Raw genomic sequence first — 24,326 nt, forward strand, 5'->3', positions numbered from 1 at the left:
TATATGAAGATTGATTCAGTCTGCTGTTACTCCAGCACTTTGTGTCATTTCACCTTGAAACTAGGCGCTGATGCCGCTGGCCTGCACAAGCAAGCCTTTCGTCACTGGTTCATACAGCTGCTGTTGCGGCTCATGTTGTAGACCCTGGGGACAGCAGTTTCTTCAGGCCTCTGAACTTCCACCAACATGTCTCCTGCTGCACCAGAGGACCAAACACCCTCGACCACTGCTACACCACCATCAAGAATGCCTATCGCTCTATCCCGCACCCTCACTTTCGTTTTGACAAGCAGACCCAAGATGGCGTCTGCCTGCGGCGACTTTTGCGGAGCACCAGAACCTAAAAGGCTTAAATACAACTTCAATCAACTCACCTGGATCAGGAAAACGGCAGAAAACGGTGGCGTTTCAGACAAGCTGCTTGAGCACCTCAAGGCTCTCGCAATTTCGCGATCTCCCGCAGCTGCGGGAGCCCCGGACTTTAAATTTTCTCACGCTGGCTGTGAAACTCCCGACCCGTCTGAGGATCACAGGTACTGTACCTGGGAACCCCCGGGATGACCTCCAGAGCCGACGGGCTGGATCTTCCAGGAACAATGAAGCTGCAGCTGCCAACTTTGAAGGAGCTGGATCTGCCGTCTGTGAAGGAATCCCCATTCCAGCACAAGTCCGCAGAAACAGCAGGTACAGTAAACACAGTACCTGGAAACAAAGGGGAAGCCTCCATTGTGTCCGGAAACGTGGCCGACGGGCAGGACTTCAGGTCAGACTGAAGCGCAGGGGACTTCGGCCCCCTCTCCCTACTATCCTACTGGCCAACGTACAGTCCCTTGAAAATAAAGTGGAGGACCTAAGGGCAAGACTGCTTTATCAAAGGGAGCTGAGGGAATGCTCTGTGTCCTGTTTCACAGAGACATGGCTCACCCCCAGCTCCCCAGACTCAGCGATCCAGCCTGAAGGGTTCTCCATCCACCTTATGGACCGTACACTGGCATCTGGGAAAGGGAGAGGAGGGGGCGTCTGCCTCATGGTCAACTCTGCGTGGTGCTCAGACGTGGCAGTCCTGTCCAACTCCTGCTCTCCACACCTGGAACATCTGGCGGTGAAGTGCCGTCCCTTTTATCTACTGAGGGAATTCACCTCCATCATCCTGACTGCGGTCTACATCCCACCCCAGGCAGACGTCCGTCTGGCACTGGAGGAGCTGCACGCCGTGGTCAACAAACACCAGACGTCTTACCCCTAGGCATTTACCACCATTGCTTGGGACTTCAATAAGGCAAACCTAAATAAATCACTCCCTGACTTCCACCAACACGTCTCCTGCTGCACCTGAGGACCAAACACCCTCGACCACTGCTACACCACCATCTAGGATGCCTATCGCTCTATCCCTCACCCTCACTTCGGTAAATCCGACCAGACCACGGTGCTGCTTCTTCCTGCCTACAGGCAGCAAATAAAGAGCGCACCCCCAGAGGTGAGGACAGTACAGAGCTAATCGGGGGGGAGGGGGGGGGGGGAGGAGGCAGAGGAACAACTCCAGGACTGTTTGGAGTCTGTAGACTGGGCAATGTTCAAGGACTTGGAAACGGACTTGAACGAATACGCCACAGTCATTAGAGACGTCATTAAGAAATGTGTGGAGGACTGCATCCTCACCAAAACCTTCCGAGTGTTTCCCAATCAGAAACCTTGGATGAACTTTGAGATCCGCACTCTTCTGAAGACCAGACACCGGGCATTCATGTCTGATGATACAGTGGTCTACAAGAAGTCCAGATACGACCTTGGTAAGGCCATCAAAAGGCCAAAAGGGACTTCTGCTCCAAATTGAAGGATGAGACAGATGTTCGGCAGCTGTGGCGGGGCCTGAATGCAATTACCTCCTACAAGGCGAAACCAGGAGGCAGCTCGAATGTCGGCGAAACATCACTCCCTGATGAGCACGCTTTGATAGGGAGAACACCGATGTGCCTTCCCGAGCCCCCATTCACTGTGATGGTATTTCAGTCACAGTCACAGAGGTCGATGTCAGGAAATCCTTCAGAGGGGTGAACCCTCGAAAAGCGCCTGGACCTGATGGTATACCTGGTCGTGTTCTAAAAACCTGTGTGGACCAACTGGCTGGCGTTTTTACGGACATTTTCAGCCTCTCACTTCTGAGGTCCGAGGTTCCCACCTGCTTCAAAAGGGCATCAATTATATCAGTGCCCAAGAAGAGCAAGGTGACGTGCCTCAATGACTATCGACCAGTGGCACTAACGGTGGTGATGAAGTGCTTTGAGAGGTTGATCATGGCGCAAATCAACTCCTACCTCGACAAAAACCTGGACCCACTGCAGTTCGCTTACTGCCACAACAGATCAACGGTGGATGCGATCTCGCTGGTCCTCCACTCCGCTCTGGACCACTTGGACAACAAAAACCCATATGTCAGGCTGTTATTCATTGATTACAGCTCGGCATTTAACACTATCATCCCCTCCAAGCTGGTTACCAAACTCGCAAAATTGGGTCTCTGCACATCCCTCTGCATTTGGATCCTCGACTTCCTCATTCACAGACCACAGTCTGTTCGTATTGGTGGAAATGTGTCAGACTCGATAACAATCAGCTCTGGAGCACCTCAAGGCTGCGTGCTCAGCCCCCTGCCGTACTCACTCTATACTCATGACTGCGTAGCCGGTCATAGTGTGAACTCCATCATCAAGTTCGCTGACGACACCACTGTTGTGGGACGTATCACTGATGGGGATGAGTCAGAGTATAGAAGAGAGATCGAACAACTATCCATATGGTGCCAGCACACTAACCTGGCCCTCAACATCAGCAAAACCTAGGAACTGATTGTAGACTTTGGAAGGAGTAGGATGGGGACCCACAGTCCCGTTTATATCAACGGGTCGATGGTTGAAAGGGTCAAGGGCTTCAAATCCTGGGCGTGCACATCTCTGAAGATCTTTCCTGGTCTGAGAAGACTGATGCAATTATTAAGAAAGCACATCAGCGCCTCTACTTCCTGAGAAGATTACGGAGAGTCGGTTTGTCAAGGAGGACTCTCTCTAACTTCTACAGGTGCACAGTAGAGACCATGCTGACCGGTTGCATCGTGGCTTGGTTCGGCAACTTGAGCCCCCTGGAGCGGAAAAGACTACATGCTCTGACCTCCCATCCATCGAGGGGATCTATCGCAGTCGCTGCCTCAAAAAGGCTGGCAGTATCATCAAGGACCCACACCATCCTGGCCACACACATCTCCCTGCTACCTTCAGGTGGAAGGTACAGGAGCCTGAAGACTGCAACGACCAGCTTCAGGAATAGCTACTTCCCCACAGCCATCAGGCTATTAAACTTGGCTCAGACAAAACTCTGAACATTAATAGCCCATTATCTGTTATTTGTACTTTATCAGTTTATTTATTCATCTGTGTATTTACGTATATAATGGTATATGGACACACTGATCTGTTTTGTAGTCAATGCCTACTATGTTCTGTTGTGCTGAAGCAAAGCAAGAATTTCATTGTCCTATCAGGGCCACATGACAATAAACTCTCTTGACTCTCTTGACTCATTACTTTATTCTGCTTGGAAGCTTTTATCGTACATTTCTATGAATGGCTTGTTAACTCATTTAATGGCTGTTAACGGTAAGTGGTACACTCTTACCACTACGTCTCATACTGTGTTCACTTTGGCTTTCACCACCCACGGTAAAGCTTTGATCCAAACATGAACAAAAGTGCTGAATTCTATAGGGTGAGCATGAAGTGATTTTCTGTGACGTGAATGCATCATTTGAACCTGTAACCTTGAGAAACTCTAGTGAATCGGAAGCAGTGGATGTTAGGCCAGCACAAAATAGAGCAGGAAAGAACTGCTAATGCTGGTTTAAATCGAAGGTAGACCCAAAATGCCGGAGTAACTCAGCGAGACAGGCAGCATCTCTGGAGAGATGGAAAGGGTGATATTTCGGGTCGAGACCCTTCTTCAGACTTTTCTCCACCAAAATAGAGAAGGTCAGATGGAGGTTACAGCAAGTAACAAATGATCTAACTTCCCAAAGTCTTTCTATCATTTACAAGGCACATGAGGAATATTGTGTGTAATTCTGATCAGGAAAAGTGTGAATATTCCAGAGAGGATGTAGAAAAGCTTTATCAGAAATGACAGATATCTGCAACAAAGTTGAACTGAAGAAGCTGGCATTGTTCTAATTGGTGCAATAAGATCACGATGAGATTTGACAGACTTGTACAAAGTCAAGAAAAGTTTAGGTACGATAAATCTTCTCCTGACTATATATTCTAAAGAATTTGTAAGGCAGATATAAAGTGATAAATAAAAGATATGGGGCGGGTGGCAGGCGATGTAAAATGGGGGAGAAGGGATTCACGTGTGATAAATTATTTGTGTACATAAAGTGGTAATTGTAGCGGCACCATACGTGATGAATAAAGGTGAGACTTCAGCCGGTTCAAAGAATCATTTATTCGGTGGTAGTTGGTGCGCTAACTATAATACAATGTTGTTGCAGCTGAGCGAGGTTGTTCCCTCGTGCTCAGCTGCCTCAGTAGGTCTCGTGGTGAGAGAGCTTTTGTATCAGGACACTCCCTCTAGCCCATGACGTCACGTGCCCGCCCTCGTATCTCCTGACGAGGGTTCGAGCATGAGTGGCCCTGTTTAGGCTGACGCCACAGGACCCCCCCCCCAGAACCGGAGGAAGGAATAGAATGGTCGAGGGCGGCTCCTGCATGTGTGTCGGGGACACCCCAGGCGAGTGTCGGGACGGTGGCTCCACGGGCGCAGTCGACGCTCTGCGTGGGCGATCCCGAGGTACCGAGGGGTGCGAGAGGACCGATGCAGAAGCCGCCGGTCGGAAGAGACACAGCCGTATCTCCTCCACCAGCGAAGGGAGAGTGTCCTGAGAAATACGTCCCCCAGCAACGGCTGGGAGACGTCGGCAACAAGGAAGGAAAATAACGGTCGAGGGCGGCTCCTACACGTGGGCCGGGGACACCCCGGGCGAGAGTCGGGACGGAGGCTCCACGGGCGCAGTGACGCTCTGCGTGGGCGATCCCGAGGGGTGCGAGGGGACCGATGCAGAAACCGCCGGAGATAAAATAAACAAAACAATTCCTGAACCGGGCGTGGAAAAACAGTTAACGCAAAATGAACAGCAACAAGAAAAATTACAGTGCCATCAGCGTCCAAAGTTCAAATTGTCCATAGTCCAGAATAGTGTTGCAGTGATGGCATCCAACCGGAAGATGGCGCTGTTGCCGGTAGTCAGGCTGCAGTGACGGCAGTCGTCCTGACGGTGGCGCTGTTGCCGGTAGTCAGGCTGCAGTGACGGAATCCGGCTGGAAGGTGGAGCTGTGACGGTGGTGAGGCTGCAGTGATGGCGGCTCACCTGTCGGTGGCGCTGTTGCCAGTGGCCGTGCTGCAGTGACGGCATCCGGCCGGAAGGTGGCGCTGTGGACGGTAAGTTTGTGTTTCTCTTCCGGCCGGCCGCGGCGGCCATGTTTGTAGTCGTGCGGCCGCCTGTTTGAGGCAGCCGCGGTGGCCATTTTGCCGGCCGGCTGAAGCGGACTTGAATCCCTGGGCCGGACAAGTAGACAGCGCCCAGGGATCTTCAGTGTCCATGCCGGTGAGGTGAAGAAAGGGTGTCTTCGGCAGGCGCCCCAGGTAAGCCCGAGCTATCGGGTGGCTAGGCCCTGGGCAGCGGCCGGCCTGTTGCGGTGCTGGGTCTGCCGGTGAGGTGCAAGGCGTGGAGCCGTGGCCGCGACGAGGCCTGTTGCGGTGACGGGTCTGCAGCCGTGTCCGCGGTGAGGCCCGGAGCGGTGCAGGTGAGGTGAGGTCGGGGCAGGGCCTGGAGCCGTGTCTGCGGTGAGGCCCAGTGCGGTACAGGGTGTGGGCCCAGCCTGTTGTCGGGAGCGGGAGAGCGGCAGGTACTCTCTCTATCTCTGCTCCCCGGGCCGTCGGGCGTGCGTCGGTGTTGCTGTGGGGCAGGAGGCTGCTAAGCTCGCAGCAGCTGGTGGAGCAGCGGCGGCTGATAAGGCCTCTCCGCTCCAGTGGTCGGCTCCGGGCAGGTCATGCGGGGGAGCACGGCGGCCGTCGCAAAAGCGGCCCGCCTAGTTGCCGGAAGTGGGAGAGCGGCAGCAGCGACGGCTTCTCAGCTCCGTTGAGCAGCAGCTTGTGGGGAAGAGGTGGCATACCTTACTGCAGGGCCGGGTTGGCTGCAGCATCGTTCTGCAGGGCTGGGCAGCCGGCTGCGGACATCACGTCTCCCGAGGCTGCGTGCTTCAGCAGTCCAAATTTCAATTCGGACTGTCGGGGGTCACCAGTGTAGCGGCACCATACGTGGTGAATAAAGGTGAGACTTCACCCGGTTCAAAGAATCATTTATTCGGTGGTAGTTGGTGCGCTAACTATAATACAATGTTGTTGCAGCTGAGCGAGGTTGTTCCCTCGTGCTCAGCTGCCAGTTGTCTCGGTAGGTCTCGTGGTGAGAGAGCTTTTGTATCAGGACACTCCCTCTAGCACATGACGTCACGTGCCCGCCCTCGTATCTCCTGACGAGGGTTCGAGCATGAGTGGCCCTGTTTAGGCTGACGCCACATAATGATATTAAATTAATGGGTTGGAGGAATAGTAGATACACAATTAAGGCTTGAAAAGGTAACAGAAAAGGCAATTGAAGGAAAACAATTTGCAGATCCTGAGGAATAAGATGAGAGATGGGACTGATCAGATTTTTCCTCAGAGCTGGAGTTGACTGAGTGGACCTCGTGGTGACCTCTGCGACTTGGAAACATCACCATTCCAAAAAACAAAATGATGGAAATCTAAAACAAAAAAAATAAAAATGCATGGAATACTCAACATGTTAGGCTGCATGTGTGGAAAGAGAATCAGAGTCAACATTCCAGGTTGGAGACCTTTCCCAGGGATGCAGACTAACTTGTATAATAAAGAGTATTTCCTGCGTTTTCTGTTTTTGTTTTACCATACCTTTGTCAATTTGTTGAAATTCTCGTCTCCTTAAAAACACTCTTTTATCTTCTTTTCATCTCTAATCTTTATTTTCCAATATGCCAATCAAACCCCCCTCTCCTGTAACCACTTATCGCACGTCTAGCTTTGTCCTCCTAGCATTCTCCCCTCTACTGCAATCAGTCAGCTGTAGAGCCCCAGACTGGATCGTCGCCCATCTATGCCATCCATAGATGTTGCCTAGCCTGCTGAGTTACTCCATCACTTAGTATCGTTTTTATAAATCAGCACCGGCGTCCATTTTATGTATGTTGCTGGTTCAATTGAGCTTCTGTTCCATGTGGTCACAGAGAGAACATCCAAACTCCATACAGACAACACCTGCAGTCAGGATGAAACGTGGGTCTCTGGGGCTGTAAGACATTATTGCCAGTTGCAGCATTAAGGTTGATATATCACTGCGCAAGCATTCTTGTCACATGCTTTTCAGCACACACAATGATGTCTGTGCTCTTATGGATTTGCAGACAATTTGACTGCCATACTCTATTGGATTATAATTGTTATGATAGATTTTAAAATGTCATATTAAGTTGCAGGAATCTTAAAAGATTTTTCTTTACTTTGCATTCCATTTACATCTTGTTTGTTGGTTCTTTTGTCTGATTTTTCTACTGTTAAATGTGTTGAACTCTATTTCAACAGTACCCGGAAATGCCACCTTCTCTTAGATGTCTTCAACTCTACAGAACACGAACTGACCATAAGTGCTAAGAATAATGAGGATTTGATTTTGCACGCTGGAGAGTGTCAAAGGTAGGTGATCGAGGTCTACACCAACTCAGTAAAATAACTTTTGACATCTATTAGGTGTGAAATAAATATTCACGGTAGTCTTTTCCTCGCAGCTTACTCTGCCATCCAGCTTTGTGTCATCCGCAAACTTAGAAACATAGAAACATAGAAATTAGGTGCAGGAGTAGGCCATTCGGCCCTTCGAGCCTGCACCGCCATTCAATATGATCATGGCTGATCATCCAACTCAGTATCCCGTACCTGCCTTCTCTCCATACCCTCTGATCCCCTTAGCCACAAGGGCCATATCTAACTCCCTCTTGAATATAGCCAATGAACTGGCCTCAACTACCCCCTGTGGCAGAGAGTTCCAGAGATTCACCACTCTCCGTGTGAAAAAAGTTTTTCTCATCTCGGTTTTAAAGGATTTCCCCCTTATCCTTAAGCTGTGACCCCTTGTCCTGGACTTCCCCAACATCGGGAACAATCTTCCTGCATCTAGCCTGTCCAACCCCTTAAGAATTTTGTAAGTTTCTATAAGATCCCCTCTCAATCTCCTAAATTCTAGAGAGTATTAACCAAGTCTATCCAGTCTTTCTTCATAAGACAGTCCTGACATCCCAGGAATCAGTCTGGTGAACCTTCTCTGCACTCCCTCTATGGCAATAATGTCCTTCCTCAGATTTGGAGACCAAAACTGTACGCAATACTCCAGGTGTGGTCTCACCAAGACCCTGTACAACTGCAGTAGAACCTCCCTGCTCCTATACTCAAATCCTTTTGCTATGAAAGCTAACATACCATTCGCTTTCTTCACTGCCTGCTGCACCTGCATGCCTACTTTCAATGACTGGTGTACCATGACACCCAGGTCTCGCTGCATCTCCCCTTTTCCTAATTGGCCACCATTTAGATAATAGTCTGCTTTTCTGATTTTGCCACCAAAATGGATAACCTCACATTTATCCACATTATACTGCATCTGCCAAACATTTGCCCACTCACCCAGCCTATCCAAGTCACCTTGCAGTCTCCTAGCATCCTCCTCACAGCTAACACTGCCCCCCAGCTTAGTGTCATCCGCAAACTTGGAGATATTGCCTTCAATTCCCTCATCCAGATCATTAATATATATTGTAAATAGCTGGGGTCCCAGCACTGAGCCTTGCGGTACCCCACTAGTCACTGCCCGCCATTGTGAAAAGGACCCGTTTACTCCTACTCTTTGCTTCCTGTTTGCCAGCCAGTTCTCTATCCACATCAATACTGAACCCCCAATGCCGTGTGCTTTAAGTTTGTATACTAATCTCTTATGTGGGACCTTGTCGAAAGCCTTCTGGAAGTCTAGATACACCACATCCACTGGTTCTCCCCTATCCACGCTACTAGTTACATCCTCGAAAACTTCTATAAGATTCGTCAGACATGATTTACCTTTCGTAAATCCATGCTGACTTTGTCCAATGATTTCACCACTTTCCAAATGTGCTGCTATCCCATCTTTAATAACTGACTCTAGCAGTTTCCCCACTACCGATGTTAGACTAACTGGTCTGTAATTCCCCGTTTTCTCTCTCCCTCCCTTCTTAAAAAGTGGGGTTACGTTTGCTACCCGCCAATCCTCAGGAACTACTCCAGAATCTAAAGGGTTTTGAAAGATTATTACTAATGCATCCACTATTTCTGGAGCTACTTCCTTAAGTACTCTGGGATGCAGCCTATCTGGCCCTGGGGATTTATCGGCCTTTAATCCATTCAATTTACCCAACACCACTTCCCGACTAACCTGGATTTCACTCAATTCCTCCAACTCCTTTGACCCGCGGTCCCCTGCTATTTCCGGCAGATTATTTATGTCTTCCTTAGTGAAGACGGAACCAAAGTAGTTATTCAATTGGTCCGCCATATCCTTGTTCCCCATGATCAACGTACCTGTTTCTGACTGCAAGGGACCTACATTTGTTTTAACTAATCTCTTTCTTTTCACATATCTATAAAAACTTTTGCAGTCAGTTTTTATGTTCCCTGCCAGTTTTCTTTCATAATCTATTTATCCTTTCCTAATTAAGCCCTTTGTCCACCTCTGCTGGTCTCTGAATTTCTCCCAGTCCTCTGGTATGCTGCTTTTTCTGGCTAATTTGTACGCATCATCCTTCGCTTTGATACTATCCCTGATTCCCTTGTTATCCACGGATGCACTACCTTCCCTGATTTATTCGTTTGCCAAACTGGGATGAACAATTTTTGTAGTTCATCCATGCAGTCTTTAAATGTCTTCCATTGCATATCCACCGTCAACCCTTTTAGAATTAATTGCCAGTCAATCTTGGCCAATTCACGTCTCATACCCTCAAAGTTACCTTTCTTTAAGTTCAGAACCATTGTTTCTGAATTAACAATGTCACTCTCCATCCTAATAAAGAACTCAACCATATTATGGTCACTCTTGCCCAAGGGGGCACGTACAACAAGACTGCTAACTAACTCTTCCTCATTACTCAATACCCAGTCTAAAATAGCCTGCTCTCTCGTTGGTTCCTCTACATGTTGATTTAGATAACTATCCTGCATACATTCCAAGAAATCCTCTTCCTCAGCACCCCTGCCAATTTGATTCGCCCAATCTATATGTAGATTGAAGTCACCCATTATAACTGTTTTGCCTTTGTCGCACGCATTTCTAATTTCCTGTTTGATACCATCTCCAACTTCACTACTACTGTTAGGTGGCCTGTACACAACACCCACCAGCGTTTTCTGCCCCTTAGTGTTTCGCAGCTCTACCCATACCGATTCCACATCCTCCAAACTAATGTCCTTCCTTTCCATTGCGTTAATCTCCTCTCTAACCAGCAACGCTACCCCACCTCCTTTTCCTTTCTCTCTATCCCTCCTGAATATTGAATATCCCTGGATGTTCAGCTCCCAGCCTTGGTCACCCTGGAGCCATGTCTCCGTGATCCCAACTATATCATAATCATTAATGGCTATCTGCACGTTCAACTCATCCACCTTATTACGAATACTCCTTGCATTGAGACCCAAAGCCTTCAGGCTTGTTTTTACAACGCTCTTACCCCTTATACAATTATGTTGAAAAGTGGCCCTTTTTGATTTTTGCCCTGGTTTTGTCTGCCTGCCACTTTTACTTTTCACCTTGCTACCTATTGCTTCTACCCTCATTTTACACCCCCCTGCCTCTCTGCTCTTGTACCCATCCCTCTGCCACATTAGTTTAAATCCTCCCCGACAGCACTAGCAAACAGGACATTGGTTCCATTCCAGCCCAGGTGCAGACCGTCCTGTTTGTACTGGTCCCACCTCCCCCAGAACTGGTTCCAATGCCCTAAAAATTTGAATCCCTCCCCCTTGCACCATTTTTCAAGCCACGTATTCAACTGCAATATCCTCCTATTTCTACTCTGACTGGCCCGTGGTACTGGTAGTAATCCAGCGATTATTACCTTTGAGGTCCTACTTTTAAGTTTATCTCCTAGCTCCCTAAATTCATCTTGTAGGACCTCATCCCTTTTTTTACCTATATCGTTGGTGACAATATGCACCACGACAACTGGCTATTCACCCTCCCCCTCCAGAATGTTCAGCAGCCGTTCAGTGACATCCCTGACCCTTGCACCAGGGAGGCAACATACCATCCTGGAGTCTCGTTTGCGGCCGCAGAAACGCCTATCTATTCCCCTGACAATTGAATCCCCTATTACTATTGCCCTTCCACTCTTTTCCCCCCCCTCATGTGCCGCAGAGCCACCCATGGTGCCATGATCTTGGCTGCTGCTGCATTCCCTCAACAGTATCCAAAATGGTATACCTATTTAGGAGGGAGATGACCGCAGGGGACTCCTGCAGATATTACATTTAATTCCCTCATCTAAATCGTTAATATATATTGTAAATAACTGGGGTCGCAGCACTGAACCTTGCGGCACCTTGCTGTGAATTATGTACCCAGCCTCAATTGACTAGTCACTGCAACTGAGTACATTTACTTTAACTGAGCAGTCTGCCCCAAATATTTCCTTTTAATTTTGGTGTCACAATTTATTTGATAATGTTTTGTGATTGTTTTCTCCATTGAAGATACTGTAGAAAGTGTTTTGGTAATGGGAAATTCAATGTACACAGCAGGTTGTCAGTGCAATTATCATACCATAAACTTAATAATTGTGATTCTGTAGATAACTAAAACATAATTCATTTTAGATCAAATAGGCTTTCAACAAATGAACGGCTCTGTAATTACTGTGTGTGGAAAATAACTCCTAAAGAAACTATTAACAAAATAATCTGTCAGTCTATTAATAATTTTGAAATTACTGACTACAATATAATTAAAATAACTTTTTTTTAAATTGTTTGAAAGAGACTTCACCCAAAAAGTTGAATTGATCAGCAAATATCTTTCTGCACCGTCCTCCATTGGCAGTAAAGAATAGCGTGTTTAACTTGCTGTGAATTATGTACCCAGACTCAATTGACAACATTTTCCTCTTTTCAGTAAAATAAATGAGCTAAAACAGAGAAATGGAATAGGTGATATTTCGGGTCGAGACCCTTCTCCAGAGATGATGCCTGACCCGCTGAGTTACTACAGCATTTTGTGTGTATCCCCGTTGATGACTGGTGCTTGGCTTTCGCCGGCACTGAGGGGGTTTGCCGACAGCCACTGGATAAGGCGAGAGGTGCAGCTGACAGTCCCCGGCCCGTCGGGGAACGGGTTCCTGGGGAGTTGGAGCAGATTTGAGCTGGAGTTAGCGCTTCTTCTCCGCTTCTTCACCGCTTCTCCGCACTGCTCCTGGGCCGGTGTCCCGTCAGACCAGGGTCACCCCGGACATCCGGCCGCCCCCGGACAAGGATGGGACACTCGGGATGGAACAGTCCAGTAGCAATTCAACAGCGCTTGCAGTGCCGAAGACCTGGGTTCGATCCTGACCACGGATGAAATGTAGGTCTGTGCACTCGCAGCAGCTCAGTTGCCGAGAATATTTATCTTGAGTGACCTATGACCTGAGCATGCGCAGTTGAAATACAAAACGCACTTATTGGCTATTTGTCAAGGCAATATTTTAGTTTCTACTGGAGTATAATTTCAATAAGCGAGTTTGGTATTCCGACTGTGCATGCCGAGGTCAAAGGACATTCGCGATAAACAGCTGAGCTGCTGTGTGCATACAGTTCTGCATTTCATCCGTAGTCAGGATCGAACCGGGGTCTCCGGTGCTGCAAGCGCTGATGAATTGCTACTGCAGTTAGATAACGTCGAACAAGTGATCTCACTACCGTCCCCTCCCGAGTGTCCCATCCCTGTCTGGGGGCGGCCGGAGATGTCCAGGGTGACGGAACAGCCAGCGCCAACCAGCTCAACTCTGCTCCAACTCCTGAGGAACCCGTTCCCCGACGGGCTGGGGACCGTCAGCTGCACCTCTCGCTTTATCCAGTGGATGTCGGTTAACCCCTCGGTGATGGCGAAAGTCGAGCACCAATCAACGGGGATACACACAAAATACTACAATAACTCAGCGGGTCAGTCAACATCTCTGGAGAAGGGTCTCGACCTGAAACGTCACCTATTCCTTTTCTCCCAAGATGCTGCCTGTCCTGCTGAGTTACTCCAGCATGTTGTGTCTACCTTCGGTATAAACCAGCATCTGCAGTTCCTTCCTACAGAGCGACGTCTGTCTACGGGTAAAGGCGAGGCTGGAGCTGGGTCTGGGGGCGTCGGCGCTACTGCTCCAGGCCGGCTGGGAGGGAGAGGAGCGGGACCCGGGACAAGGACTAGGCCGCAGTCTCGGCCTCCTCCGGCTCCAGGCCGCTCGGACCGTCCCCCCCCCCCCCCCCGACACAAGTACAACTTCATTGTCGATGTGGTGGAGAAAACAGGGCTGGCGGTGGTTTACATCGAGATCCTGAGGAGGAGGGGAGTGGGGGAAGTAGGGACTGAGGGATAGAGGGGAAAAGTGGCTGGGAGAGCTGGGTAGAGGGATGGGGAGAAGGATGGGGAGAAGGATGGGGAGAAGGATGGGGAGAAGGATGGGGAGAAGGATGGGGAGAAGGATGGGGAGAAGGATGGGGAGAAGGATGGGGAGAAGGATGGGGAGAAGGATGGGGAGAGAGATGGGGAGAGAGATGGGGAGAGAGATGGGGAGAGAGGAACTCACTATAGTGGCTTCTCTGCAGGTCCTGGACACCCCGTCTCCACAAGAACTCCCCGGCGCTAGGACAATCCCTCCACCCCACCCCCATCCCCCCGCCCCGGACTGGAGGGAGGGACTGCAGGACATTGCCCACCTCTGCAACCAACGTGCAAACCCCGGCACTCCCTGCGGAATGTTAAACTAAATACATAATTGTGAGAAAAACACAAACACCTCTTCTCTCTCCCCCACCTCTCACTGTCTCTCCGCCAGTCCAGTCTCTCCTCCTGTCTCTTACTCGCATCAGCCCCTCTCTGTCGCTGTTCACCCTGCTCTCCTTCTACCTGACACCCCTGTTCGCTTTTTTTTCTCAAATGAACTTTGATAAATCGCATGATTCCTTACGTTTTTCGGAATACTGAACTCGCTTATTGCTCTGAAAGAGCAGATTAGCCATTTATTATGTGTTATCTTGCAACATGTAGAATTATCTTACAATTATCAGAGCGTGCAAACTCATAATAATGGATTTTAAACTAAAGTAGTAAAAAATGACTCATTAGATAAGCTGAAATACAAATGTTATGCCATATCTACATTGTGCAATAAACTCCAACAAATCAAATAAAAAAGATTGCATTCCTGGAAACGTTATCTTTAAGATAAGTGCTTGTTTCAATTCCCTAAGAGGCTAGACTATTGAAAATCTCATGTATTTATATAAATGAATGTGAATTTAAGATTGCTTCATAACATGACACTAAATACAGGAAGATATATTAACTATGCTTAATTGTTGTTAATTATGGCTATCTAGCCAATACAATAAGATTACTTCCATTCATCAGAATTTTTTGAGCTGGCCCACTATTGCATGTCTTTTAATCCCGGGGCTGGGGTGATTGGGGAAGACTTGGCAATTAAATCTGTGCATACTTTTTTTGGTGTTTGGTCAATACTAGTTTTTTGCAACTGAAAGGAAAAGAAGGTCAGAATACTGAAAGATTATCAGTTCAGAATGTTCTATTCAGTGAGTAACACATTAGGAACAGAAGGGCGGGATTGTTTAAAAGTCAGCAACCACTAAACAAGGCACTTTCAATTTTGTAGCTAAAAGCAGTTAGTATTCTGGGTGACTGCTGCTAGTGAGTGTATAAAGTGATGGAATTCCTGAGACCATTACCCTCTTAAACAGATATATTCCTTTGGATGTTGGTGGGGTTGACTGGTCAGGGGAGAATCACAGCAGTCAGGTCTGTGGTATCTGGTCTGGCTTTGAGGCACAGAGGAAAATGGTGAAGTCAGGCAGAGCAGTTGTGATAGGACACTTGCTGGTTAGGGGGACAGACTGCAGACTCTGTTCACAAAAGAGACACTGGGATGCTGTGTTACATCCCTGGAGCCAGTTGTCAAGATATCACAGAGTATCTGCAAATCATTCTCAAGGGTGAATGCGAGCAGCCGGAAGTTGTTGTGCACATTGGCGCAAATGACATGGGTAGAAACGGGAAGAGGTGCTGCAGAGTGAATACAGGGAGTTTGGCAAAAGGTTTGAAAGCAGGACCTTGATGGTAAAAATCTACGGATTGCATCCGGAGCTACGTGCTAGTCAGAGTAAGAATCTGAAGATGGGGCAGGTGAATTTGTGGCCGAGTAGTTAGGATACAGATTTTTTGGACCATTGGAATCTCTTCTGGAGCAGAAGTGACCTGTACAAGAGGGTCAGGTTGCATCTGAACTCGAGGGAAACCAATATCCTGGCCGGTAGGTTTACGAGTGCTGTTCGGGAAGGTTTAAACTGGATTTGAAGGGGACGGGATCTAATGCAGAACTGAGGAAGGTGAGAGGCTGGAAGTTAGTACGGAAGGCGATGAAAGCAAGTTCAGTTGATAAGACAGGCAGGAGCATGACACAGAATGAGGCAGGACTGCTAGTTTAAATTGCATTTATTTCAATGTGTGCTGACGGGTAAAGTGGATGAATTCGGGGTGTGGATAGGTACGTGTGACTAAGACGTTGTAACCATTACAGAAACCTGGTTAAAGGAGGGACCGGACTGGCAGCTTAATATGCCAGGGTACAAGTGGTAAAACAGGAGGGGATGTTGCTTTATTGATTAAGGAGCAGTAGTCTGAGGACATTAGAAACAGAGAAACATAGAAAACAGGACCAGGAGTAGGCCATTCAGCCCTACGAGCCAGCACCGCCATTCAATATGATCATGCCTGCTTTCTCCCCATATCCCTTGATTCAGTTAGCCCTAGGAGCTATATCTAACTCTCTCTTGAAACCATCCAGTGAATTGGCCTCTACTGATCTCTGTGGCAGATTATTCCACAGATATTAGTGATGGTTCATTAGTGATGGTTCATCCAGTGAGGTTAAACGGGTGGAGCTGAGAAATCAAGTGGAGACGATCACCATGTTGAGAGCGTACTATAGGCCCCAAATAGTCAACAAGACTTAAAATAACAAATATGGTAGCAGATTACAGGCAGTTGGAAAACCAGAAGAGTTGTCATATCAGGGCATTTTGTCTTTCCGCATGTAAACTAGGACTGCCATGGTGCCAGGGACTTCGATGGGGTGGAATTTGTCAAATGTGTTCAGGAAGGTTTCCTTAGGCATTATGTAAAAGGGAAGAGCAAATCATCGTTAGAAATTGATGAAGTGCCGGATGACTGGAGGGTGCCAAATGTTGTGTCTCTATTAAGAAAGCCGGCAAGGAAAAGACTGGGAACTATAGACCAATGAGCCAAACACCTGTAGCGGGTAAGTTACTGGAGAGGATTCTGAGATAAAATATATATCTTCATTTGGATGGACTGTGACTGACTTAGGATAGTCAGCATCATTTTGTACATGAGGCATCGTGTCTTATGAATTTGATTGAGTTTTTGAAGAGGTAACCAAAGAAAGTTGCCGATCCACCTGCTGTCCTCCCATTTTTCTTCCCTCAATCAAATATCCATACACTTCACCCACTGGATCGCCTTCCCCATATGGTTCCATCTGCCCTTCATCTCTCCTTTCATAGTTTACATTATCACCCTCTTTATTTATCAGAATCAAGCACATAGCCTTTGTGTCCCTGCTTATCATCCTCCAGATGTATCTCCACCTTCATCATCCCCTCTCCCAATCTGGCACCATCTGCCTTATTTCTTTGTCTGCTCAATCTATCACCCACCTGCTTCTGTCTACCAACTCTACCCCTCCCTCTCGCCCTGCTTGTCCCTTTTGCCCATTATCCCTCATCCTTCCTCCGTCCACCCTTCATACTTATTGGCCCCAATCTCAGCATTTCCCTTCTCCTCTTCGTACCAACAATTTTCCGTCTCTTGCTGTTTACAATATTTGTCCTACCCCTATTTGACTTCCCAAAATGCATTTATCGGGATTAGATTCCGTTTGATCAATATCCTGCTGTAGCCTCAGACAATCTTCCCCGTTATCCACACCACCACCAACGTACTTGTCATCTGCAAACTTGCTAATCGTATATTCTATATTCACTTCCAGCATGTACATAAAAACAACAAGGGTCTAGGCTATGATCCCTGTAGTGTTCCGTTGGACACAGAGATACAATCAGAAAAGCATCCTTCAACCATTGTGCTCTGCCTCCTTATACTAAGCCAATTTTAGATCCAATTAGCCAGCTTTTCTCAGATCCCACATACAGTATGTTCACCTTATGGATCAGCCCACCATGCGAGACTCTGTCAAGTGTCTTCATAGCTGAGTCTCTCGTTGCGAGTTGACACAAGAGGTACCCCGAATTAAAGCTCGTGGTAATAACGTACGATTAACGTACGGAACTCTTGGACGCAACTTAGAGACTCGTGGCGCTAACGGCAGGTACTCATGAAACTTGTCAACTTGCAAAAAATCAAACATGTTTAAAATTTTCCACAAGTCAATTTTACTCTTGTGGTTAAGAATTGAAACATTGTAAGAACGTAGTGGCCCGTGCGTTTACCTTAGTGTATTGTGAGTCTACCGTGAGAACTCTTTGACTCAGCGGGCAGGCAGCAGCAGATTGTCGCTCCCTTCAGTTTCCCAGCGACAATCACCTGCCATAACGCGAGAGAGATCATGCACTGTTGTAGGTCTCCTTTGCACGTCGGTGTTTCTGTCTTTCTCCACTCATTGTTGGCCCTATCTGTCACCACCCCCACCTACACCCCTCTGCTTCCCGGCCATGTGTGTGACCCCTTCCCTCCCCTCTCCAGCTCCCCGCCCATTGCACCGGCGCGGGGGCTTTGCACTGTCTTCACGTCGGTGATGCCAGCAGGTCAGTGTCAGTCGCCCCGGGGCAGTCGCTCCCATCAGTTTCCCAGGGGGTCGGGACGGGACTGGAGTTGGGAGGGAAAGGTGGGTTAGATGAGCAGGAGAGTGGGGTTGTTTGCAGTTGCAGAGGGAGGGGGCAAGGGCGGTACAGTTCCCAGTCTCTGCTCCTGTCCGGGGGGTGGCCGGAGACGTCAGGACCAACGGGACACCGACCCCCAGGCCCACCAGGCCCACTGCAAGCACGGAGAACCCAGAGACCCACAGCCAACAGCAACTCCAGCCCCGCTCCAACTCCAGAGGAACCCGATGGGCCGCTACGGCGACAAGTGGCAGTTCGCCCACAGCCCGAGCTGCGCCCCCTCATCTGCCACCCGGGTTCCTCTTGGATGAGTGGATGTGGAGATGATGTTTCCACTAGTGGGAGAGTCTTGGACTGAAGGTCATAGCCTCAGAATTAAAGGATGTTCTTGTAGGAAGGAGATGAGGAAACATTTCTTTAGATGGAGAGTGGTGAATCTGTGGAATTCTTTGCCTCAGATGGCCATGAAGGCCAAGTTGGTGGATATTTTTCAGGCAGATATAGATAGATTCTTGATTAGTACTGGTGTGAGAGGTTATGGGGAGGGCAGGAGAATGGGGTTAAGAGGTAGATCAGTCATGATTGAATAGCGGAGTAGACTTGATGGTCCGTATGGCCTAATTCTATTTATATTCCTTATTACCTATTGACCTTACGGTAAATTAAGATGCAAAGATATCCATCAGAACCACAGCTATCTCCTATCTCCCATAACCTCAGAAAGATCTCTCCTGACCCTTGGTATCTACCATTGTGCATCCATGACATTAAACATTTCCTCTTTCTTAATATTAACCTCCAGAATATCTGAGTACAGGTACTACTTCCTGATCTTACTATCTTCCATGTTCTTCTCATTGAATACAAATATGAAGTATTCATTTAGTACCTTTCCTCCTTTACCTGACAACACACATAGATTATCCCATCATTCCCTAGCTATCCTCTTGCTTTGATATGTTTAGAGAATATCTTTGGATTCTTTTTAATCATACTTGCCAAGGATATTTCATGAATCCTTTTTGCATCGTAATTTTTAAAATATTTCCCTGCACACACTATATTTCTTGCAAGATTTCCTTGATCCCAGCTTCCTATTACCTTCCAAAACAATTCCCTTTTTTGTTTCCTGAACTTTTGCTTTTCACCCTTGCTAGAACATGCTGGCCCTGAATTCTTGCAAACACCTTTTAAAAATACTCCCACTTATCAGCTGTTGTTTTACCCGCGAGCATCTGTTCCTAATCTCCTTTTGCCAAGTTCTCACATGCTATTGAACTCAGCCTTTACCCACTTCAAAACTTTAATTTGAGAACCAATCTTATTCCTTTCTATAACTACAGGGCACAAATTAAGCTGCTGGAGGAACTCAGCAGTCAGGCAACATCTGTGGAGGCAGAGGAAAGACACTGCATCATCACAAGAACTATCTTGAAACTTAAAGAATTATGGTTACACTTCCCAAAGTTTACCCCCACCACCTGCCCAATTTAATTTCCTAAGATGAGCTTGAATATTGCTCTGTGTCTAATAAGGTTCTACATTTTGTCTGAACATTATTCCTAGATGCACATAACAAATTCCAACACATAACAATTTCCAGCACATCTGAGCCCTTTGTTACTTTAACCCAAGTGAAAGCACATCAAGTATATGTCATGCACAAGTACCGTGAAGCACAGGTACAACAAAAAAACTTGCTTGCAGTAGCATCACAGGCACATAGAACCAGCCAACATCCAAAAATATATTGCATTTACATTTCTCATAAATTATACAAGACAGTGAAAAGAAAAAGACTTTGCAAAAAAAATGAGTGCAAAAAATACAGAATTAGAAAACAAAGTTTACAAAATGTACAGAGAAGATTTGCAGGGTGCAGAGAAAATTTACGAGGATGTGGCCAGGACTCGGGGGCCTGGGTTGTAGGGAGAGCTTAGCATGCTGGGATTTTATTCCTTGGAATGCAGGAGGTTTAGGGTGATCTTATAAAGGTGTATAAAATCATGAGGTGAATAGATAGGGTGCATGCAGAGTTTTTTTCCAGGCTAGGAGAATCAAGAACTAGAGGGAATATGTTTAAGGTGAGAACAAAAAGATATACTGGGGACCTGAGTGGTAACAACTTCATGGAGGAACCGAAACGTCACCCATACCTTCTCTCCAGAGATGCTGTCCCGCTGAGTTCCTCCAGTTTTTCCTGCCAACTTCGGTTTAAACCAGCATCTGTGCTTCTTTCCTTCACATAGAGGTTGGTGGGTATATGCTTTGTGCTGCCAGTGGAAACAGTTGAGACAGATATAACAACAACATTTAAATGACATTTGGACAGGTGCTTGCAGAGGAAAGGTATGGGCCAAACATGAACAAATGGGACTAGCTTAGACGGGGCATCTTTGTTGGCATGGGCGAATTGGGTGAAGGCTGGTTTCTGTGCTGTATGACTTTGTCCATGGTGATGTAAATGGTTTTCTATTACAGAGATAGGGCTAGGGTTGTACGGGTCTGTTCAAGAATCTGATGATTGTAGGAAAATTGCTGAACCTGGTGGTGTGACTTCAGGCTTTTTTACCTGCTGCCTGATGATAGCAGCGGTATGGCCTTGATTCCTCCTTACTAATGGGTCTACAGTATAACCCTCTCTTATTTAAATTCTACCGTTATAGTTTGATTAGACGATCCCTTTTCTCAGTAAATTCTATCTTTTGTTTTCCCCATTAACTATATGATATTGCAGATAAGTCCACAATTTGCTTTTAATCCTATCAATGATGATTTTAAGAGTGGTCTCACCGACTCAATCAAGGGTCATCCCTCTTGGTCTAATTGAAGCAATGCATTCCTACCATGCCCCTTTCCCCTGGTCCTTATTTATGGATAAATATAATTATGATGATTTGAGTATGACACTCAGAGAAGAGTACCTTAATCCAGTCTGATTTTGTGTTGTTTTAAGTAGTAAAGGCCACTTGTAGTTTTACATTAAGCTTGCAATCCATGTTTGCAGTTAGTCATGTTTACAATTTCTAACTATAATGGTATTCGTAAAAAAGATAGGCCAATATTATCTCAGATTGTGAAGCCCGAACTGCTGTCTGCTGGTGCCTCAATTTGATGGGACTGAGGTGTGACAGTGCAAATGCGATAGTAGGCAGATATGCTGGATGTCAGATTCAAGACATTTGGCTCTTTGTTTCCCTACATGACTTGCCATTGCGCCCAATGACAGTTCTGTGACACAGAAATGAAGCTTTGGATATACTTATGTAGATCTCAGCTTTACATCAGGCAGGACTGGTGGTCCCAGACATTTGATCCTGTTGAAAAGTGCATGCATATTTTTTTATTCGTACAATACATCGTCAGTTTATAAGACAAAAGGTTTCTATAATCATGAAGTCATACAACATAAAAATCAGCTACTCAGCCTACCACATCCACACTGACTAATTAGTGGGAACGCTTAAAAATATCGTCTTCTAGTACTTATTCCGTCTTCCAACGTTAGCCCATGGTCTTATATCAAGACGCTTCTTAAATACTTTAGGCAACTCTGATTCTGCCACTCTCTTAGGCAATGCATTCCAGGTACTCCCCACTTTCTGGGTTGAATAGGAACTCCTTCAATTCCCTCTAAATTTCTTGAACTTACCCAATATCGATGTCACTGATATGAGTAGCAATGTTACAAAATTTGTTGGGGGAGAGAGGGGAAAGAGTGGGGAGGGAGAGTGGAGGGGGAAGGGGGGAGAGAAGTGGAAGAGTGGAGAGGGAGGAGGAGAGGGGTAGGGGGAGTGATGGAAGAGGGGTAGGGGGAAGGGGGCGGGGAGAGAGAGGGAAGGGGGTGGGGTAGAGAGAGAAGAGGGGTGGGGGAGAGAGGGATGGGAGAGGGAGAGGGGTGAGGAGAGGGGGAGGAGAGAAGGAGGAGAGAAGTGGAAGAGTGGGGAGGGGAGGGAGGGGTAGAGGGGTAGCGGGAGTGGTGGAAGACGGACGGGGAGTGGTGGAAGAGGGACAGAGGGGTAGGGGAAGGGGTGGGAAGAGAGAGGGTTGGGGGAGGGAAAGGGGTGGGGTAAGGGGAGAGAAGTGGAAGAGTGGGGAGGGAGGGGTAGGGGGAGTGGTGGAAGAGGGACAGAGGGGTAGAGGGAAGGGGGCGGGGGGAGAGAGGGAAGGGGGCGGGGGGAGAGAGGGAAGGGGGCGGGGGGAGAGAGGGAAGGGGGTGGGGTAGAGAGGGAAGGGGGGGTGGGGGAGAGAGGGATGGGTGGGAGAGGGAGAGGGGTGAGGAGAGGGAAACATAGAAATTAAGTGCAGGAGTAGGCCATTCGGTACTTCGAGCCTGCACCACCATTCAATATGATCATGGCTGATCATCCAACTCAGTATCCTGTACCTGCCTTCTCTCCATGATCCCTTTAGCCACAAGGGCCACATCTAACTCCCTCAAATATAGCCAATGAACTGGCCTCAACTACCTTCTGTGGCAGAGAATTCCAGAGATTCACCACTCTCTGTGTGAAAAATGTTTTTCTCATCTCTGTCCTAAAGGATTTCCCCCTTATCTTTAAACTGTGACCCCTTGTTCTGGACTTCCCCAACATCTGGAACAATCTTCCTGCATCTAGCCTGCCCAACCCCTTAAGAATTTTGTACGTTTCTATAAGATCCCCCCTCAATCTTCTAAAATCTAGCGAGTACAAGCCGAGTCTATCCAGTCTTTCTTCATATGAAAGTCCTGACATCCCAGGAATCAGTCTGGTGAACCTTCTCTGTACTCCCTCTATGGCAACAATGTCTTTGAGCATTGGGCATTGTGACATCACACGATGGAACGTTCACCAGGGGCTGAGGCTGGGGCTGCTTCTATGGCTGAGAAGCCAGTTTATTTTTGAAATATTGGGAGGGGGGCGGGGGGGGGGAGAAGGATTTGATTAAAAATGTGTACATAAACACGACAAAATGTAATCAGGAGTGGATACTTAGAAAGAAAAGTGAAAGCTCTACCGAAATGGAAAAGATCTCGGCGATTCTGCGTCTGGTTTCGGCGTAGCAAGGAATCAAAGGAAGAAAGGCAGCCGGCAGCCGGACGGACGGACGGACGGCGGCAGGCACACAGTTTTAATATATAATAGATAGATAGATTTACATTCATTTATAGGCCAATGGAAGGAATTTAGTGTTCAATTGCTGTAAATTAATGGCCATTTAAATCAGCTTTCGAGTGGGATCCTGTGGAACGCGCTGGTTTAGAACGCCCCAAATTAGCTACTCGCAACATAAAACTTTGTATAAAGGGATCTTAACAAGCGCTTTTTAATGTAAAAATAACCAACCTACCTTCCGTTGTCCCCTGTATGAAATCCGGCCCGTGGTCAGCGGTCGCGGGTTTGGAGGATAATTTTTAACCTACTATAATAATTAAATAAACCCGTTAAATGTAAAAATAGCTCCAGCGAACAAACCTCCAAGCGATTTTTCATCAGCAACTAAGTAGGCTGAACAAGCTCGATTGAACAGCCTAGGGAAAATCGCGTTTTAAACCCGCCCCCCTCTCAACGGCGCCAAAATCGCACACACGGGCTTGGACAGATTTGCAACATACCTAATATGAGGAACAATTTTCTGCACTCAACCACATCCATACCATTTTTTATGCATCTCAAAGTGTCCCCTTTTATTGACCTGCTCTAGAGAAAACATTCCTTGCATCCCCAGTCTCTCCTCATAACTGAAATGCCCCATCCCAGACAACATCCGTGTAAATCTCCTCTGCATCCTTTCCAGTCCCATCCCATTAGGAATGAGATTAGAAGAATTTTCTTCTCTGCGAGTAATGAACCTGTGGAATTACTTGAACATGGGGCCCTGGATACTTAAAGCCCTGTCCCACTGTGCGAGTTCATCCAAGAGCTCTCCCGAGTTAAAAAAAAATCAAACTCGTGGTAAGCACGTAGAATGAACGTAGCGGGTACGTCGGAGCTTGGGACGTCTCAGCTCTAACGCCAGGTACTCGG

General features: G+C 47.3%; 1 protein-coding gene across 9 annotated transcripts in view; it reads left to right on the forward strand.

Annotated features, from left to right (window-relative positions):
- Window positions 1–24,326, forward strand: part of trappc9 (trafficking protein particle complex subunit 9) — a 575,858-nt gene that overhangs the window by 256,719 nt on the left and 294,813 nt on the right. For all 9 annotated transcript variants that reach the window (XM_033019648.1, XM_033019645.1, XM_033019642.1 and 6 more), the window contains one exon: window positions 7,705–7,815. In XM_033019648.1, the coding sequence (XP_032875539.1) occupies window positions 7,705–7,815 (111 nt within the window). The remainder of the gene's footprint in view (window positions 1–7,704; window positions 7,816–24,326) is intronic.

This window comes from Amblyraja radiata, chromosome 4 (genome assembly GCF_010909765.2).
Source record: "Amblyraja radiata isolate CabotCenter1 chromosome 4, sAmbRad1.1.pri, whole genome shotgun sequence".
Classification (NCBI taxonomy): domain Eukaryota; kingdom Metazoa; phylum Chordata; class Chondrichthyes; order Rajiformes; family Rajidae; genus Amblyraja; species Amblyraja radiata.